Source organism: Ixodes scapularis, unplaced genomic scaffold (genome assembly GCF_016920785.2).
Source record: "Ixodes scapularis isolate PalLabHiFi unplaced genomic scaffold, ASM1692078v2 PGA_scaffold3__209_contigs__length_174095766, whole genome shotgun sequence".
Classification (NCBI taxonomy): Eukaryota; Metazoa; Arthropoda; class Arachnida; order Ixodida; family Ixodidae; genus Ixodes; species Ixodes scapularis.
Genome location: NW_024609868.1, coordinates 115481967 through 115486439, shown reverse-complemented (window position 1 = coordinate 115486439; position 4473 = coordinate 115481967). Strand labels below are relative to the sequence as shown.

General features: G+C 49.0%; 1 protein-coding gene across 1 annotated transcript; it reads left to right on the top strand.

Annotated features, from left to right (window-relative positions):
- The first annotated feature begins 1613 nt into the window (after nt 1-1613).
- Nucleotides 1614-2954, top strand: LOC121837271 (52 kDa repressor of the inhibitor of the protein kinase-like). The gene has a single exon (XM_042292855.1). The coding sequence runs from the start codon at nt 1614-1616 to the stop codon at nt 2952-2954; it is 1341 nt and encodes a 446-aa protein (XP_042148789.1).
- Nucleotides 2955-4473: the final 1519 nt, after the last annotated feature.

Below are 4473 nucleotides of genomic sequence, written 5' to 3'. Positions count from 1 at the left end.
GCTTCCCGCAGTGCTTGGCTCCAGAATGGCACCATTGCGGTACTCTGCTCCGCAAGCGGAGCATATACAGTTACTCTAGCGACGCTATACACAGCGCCACTGACAGTGGCGACGCTATTGTCAGCGCCGCGAAACTTGGACTGTGACCGGGGGTTGGCGCGTTGACTCGCCTCCGCAAGGGAGATCTGAGGCCCAACAGTTCGCAGACAGCTCCCCAGACGGCGCCAGTTACTCGAAGAGGTCCATTCTAAAAAGCTGTAAAAAGTCTCCGTCTCTGCACACGTCCAGACTCCAGCCTTCAGACACAGCTGCCGTACAAAAAGCAATGGGTCCTCGCGTCCACGGTGTATCTCTTCCAATAATGCATATTTTCGGATAGTCTTGTTTGAGTGTGTCCAGCTCCAGTGATGCAGCGTAAAGTGACGTCTTATTTTGCGCTAAGTGTCGGCAATTGTGAGGATTCCCAACTATCGAGTGCCTCAACCAGCCGTCTGGCGACTTCGGAGACAAGGCCCGACACACCGGACCAGTCCGAAGAACAGCTTTGGCCGGAACCACCGAAACGACAACGCACGGAGGTAGTTCCATCAAGTAAGGAAACATCCGTAGACTGTGGTTTTATTGCTGATGGGAGCGTGCCCTTGGTAGCGCTGGAAGGCACTGAAAAGCTTCACTACATCTCAAACCACTTCGTGCCTCCTTTGAACTACAGCGCATTTGTAAAGCAAACTGTTACAAAAGGAACAGCGAAAAGAGAAAAAACTTTGACATTTCAGCACTCGTGGCTGGAAAAATACCGATGGCTAGTGTACAGCCCCCACCTGCGTGGCGGGTTATGCAAATATTGTGTACTCTTCCCTCCCCGAGATCCACGTGTCGCCAAAGCGGGTGTTTTAGTCAGCAAGCCACTAAATAACTTGTCCAAGGCCGGTGGCAAAGATGGCTTTCTTGAATGCCATCAACGCCTTCGCTACCACAGCGATGCGATGGCTCAGGCTATGACGCTAAGGTCAAGTTTGGACAGGCCAGATGCCACTATTCCTGTCATGATCTCTAACAAAAACAAGGAGCTGTATGAAAAGAACTTGTGCATCCTTGAGGTGCTTGTGAAGGCTGTTCTACTTTGCGGACGACAAAATATCCCTCTTCGTGGCCATCGCGACGACGAGACGAATGCGTCAACCAACCGAGGCAATTTTATTGCCATTGTCAACTTAATAGCCGAGCATGACTCGCGCTTGAGGACGCACCTCGATACAGCAGCACGAAATGCGAAGGGCACATCAAAGACAACCCAGAATGACCTGATTGATGTCATAAAAACTCACATCCAAGCATCGATTGCTGAAAAGATAGCTGGCGAGTCGCGAGTGTTTTCAATAATCGCTGACGAGGTTACCGACCGGCACTCGAACCAAGAAATTTTGTGTGTCTGTTTACGTTATCTCGTCTTTGAGAACCAGCGAGTTCATATAAAGGAAAGCGTGATTGACTTCGTGCACATGGAGAGAACCACGGGGGCATCACTGGCTTCCTCAATCATCCGAAGCTTGGCTGCTTGCAACGTGGACATTACAAAAGCAAGGGGACAGTCGTATGATGGAGCGGCAGCGATGTCATCGTCCCGGGTTGGTGTCCAAGCTAGAATCAAAGAGGCGTCCCCAAAAGCTCTCTACACTCACTGCAGCAATCACAGGTTAAACCTAAGCATCGCAACAGCCTGCAAGATTCCGCAAGTGCGCCTCACCGTTGACGTCATCAATGAGGTGTTTTTCTTCTTTGACATGTCTCCGAAGAGGCAACGTTTCTTGGAACGAGTGCTAGAGGCATACGGTTCAGAACAAGCGAAGAGGAGGCTTTGCGGTTTGTGTCGCACAAGATGGGTAGAACGACACACAGCACTGGATACGTTTTATAACCTGTACCACTACGTGTGCCTCTGCTTAGAAGCTATGACTGTGCCCGACCAACACCGCCATGTTTACGCGCGAACTGACATCGAAGCTAGCACCGATGACTCACGTGACCTTCCGCCCGCCGAGCAGTGGTCCTGGGACCGCGACACCAAGATGAGGGCGGCCGGCCTACTCGTCAATCTGAAGTCATCGGATACGATCGTATCTTTTATGATTGTAAAAAATGCCCTGGAGGTCGTGAAGCCCCTTGCCACGAAGCTTCAGAAACGGGATCGGGACGTCATCGACGCGTATGGTATGATTGATTCTACCATCTCTAGACTTCGGGCGTTGCGGTGTGAAGTCGAGCAAGAGTTTAAATCGTGGTTCAACGACTCCGTCAAGCTGGCAGATCTTGTTGGGACCGAAATTCAAACTCCAAGAGTAGTTGCTCGTCAAGCTCACCGTTCGAACAATCCGTCCTCATCTCCAGAAGAGCATTACAGAACCAACACGGCAGTTCCTTTTATTGACCCCATGCTCCAAGAGATGGATACGCGATTTGCTCAGGAGGAAAGGGTAGGCAAGGCAATATTTTGCTTACTACCATCGTACATATTGAGTGATGGCCCGGACACTCTAGAGCGGTCTCTTCACGAAGAGCTTCTGTTCTGGGAAGAGGATCTCCCGTCTCCGTCATCGCTGCGGCACGAGCTCCAGGAGTGGTGTAGATTCTGGAGGACTCAGACTCTGCACAGCGTTCCTGAGGATCTTCGTGATACCTTGTGCAGCACCGACGGCGACGTGTTCCCGAACATTCGTCAGCTATTAATAATTGGATGCACGCTTCCCATTTCAAGCGCCGAGGCAGAGCGGAGTTTTTCTGCTCTACGAAGAGTCAAGTCCTACACGCGAAGCACAATGACAGAAGAACGTTTCACTGGACTTGCTCTAATGCATGTCCATCAAGACATTCCGATAGACACCAAAGCGATTTGTCTGGCGTTCATCAGAAAGCATCAGCGTCGGATGTTTAGTGCATGCGTGATGTACGACTGAAGTACGACAGCATTACCATAACAGAACTGTACATTGTTTCCATTAATCCCGTCATGTTTTTAATAAAACGCAAATATTCATTGTTCCTCTCTCAAAAAAGGCAAAGGTTTGATACAATTTATCACAACATAATTGTGGTCAATCTGTGTCGGCGCCTGTAGCACTTTCCCCAGCCAATAAGCATTTGATGGGTGAGGGAAGTAGGAGGAGAGGGGGGGGGGGGGGAGAGAGAGCAGGGAGTCATGCCCGGCTTCCGCGGTCGAATGATGGGTCTATCCCCCCCCCCCCTCCCCCTTTCCCGGGCGCTTGCTGGACCCCCCCCCCTTAAACAAAACCTGGATCCGCCCCTGAAAAGGACCGAATTTGCGTCACCAAGTTGTGTACTTACTGGTTAATGCCATTAAGCAAATCAAGGTGCAAATTAATTCGCTTTTTTTCGAAAGAGAGTCCCATTCTCGTTTCATTAGAAGCTGGATAACGAGATCATTGAAGAAGTAATCAAACTCAAGTATCTTGGTATGGTTCTAACTTCTGACATGTCGTGGATCAACCACATTTACGCCATCTTATCGTACGCAGCAAAGACCCTTGACTAGATCCGGCGCTGCCGAAGCGCTGCTCACTCGAAACTCAAGAAACTTAGGTACAAAGCTTTCATTCGGCCAAAATTCGAATACGGCACTACAATTTGGAATCCCCACTAAACGTATTTGATCACTCAACTTGAAGCAGTACAGAACCGAGCAGGCCGCTACATCTCATCAAAGTATACAGCTAGTGTGTCTACAAGAGAAGCAAACTTTAATTTCTCTACCCTTGTGTCACGCCAGAAGCTTTATGATTGTTATCTCGCTATTAGTGGTTTGTTCCTGCATACTCCCGCACGGTGGTCACCTGCCTCGCGCATCGACGCACCTTGCGCTACTTTTAAAACATAAAGCGGCTTTACTCAAACTCACGAACGTCCCTCGATTCTTGGAAAAGTGGCGCCATTCATTGTTGTGGAAACGCGTTAGTATACGCCGCCGCCGGCGGGCAAGTCCCTCTGCTCCGGGACGTCGCCGACTATCACGTCTGTTTGCTCCATTTCAGGAGCTTCCTTTCGGCTCTAAAAGTCACTTATTAATCTTCGTTTTCTGTTGCAGTTCAAACTAAGATGTACATGTAACGTTTAGAGACCACACGAAGCTTCCGGTACAGCGCAATGCGATGAACGAGGAAATGAAATGAAACCTGTTTCCTGTCTCACAGCTGGAAAGTATCGAATTAAACTAGAGCAAATGATGTCTCTTGGATGTTCGATTCGAGCTATGACGTTTTACGGTAGGTGTGAGAAATGTTTCTCGCTTTTTCAAAACGCGAAATTTCCTGGATACCTCAACATATTAACAATCAAGCCAATATGAGTAGCCTGAAGAGAAGTATTTGGCGGTAAGATATTTGTCTTTCCTTTGACGTCCGTTTAGGTAACGACATTGATGATCTTATATAAACGTGTAACGTTCGCAAATGATGCTCA

Bases quoted from the DNA above. Each gene is read 5' to 3' on its own strand.
- LOC121837271 (XM_042292855.1), top strand. From the start codon at position 1,614: ATGTCATCGTCCCGGGTTGGTGTCCAAGCTAGAATCAAAGAGGCGTCC.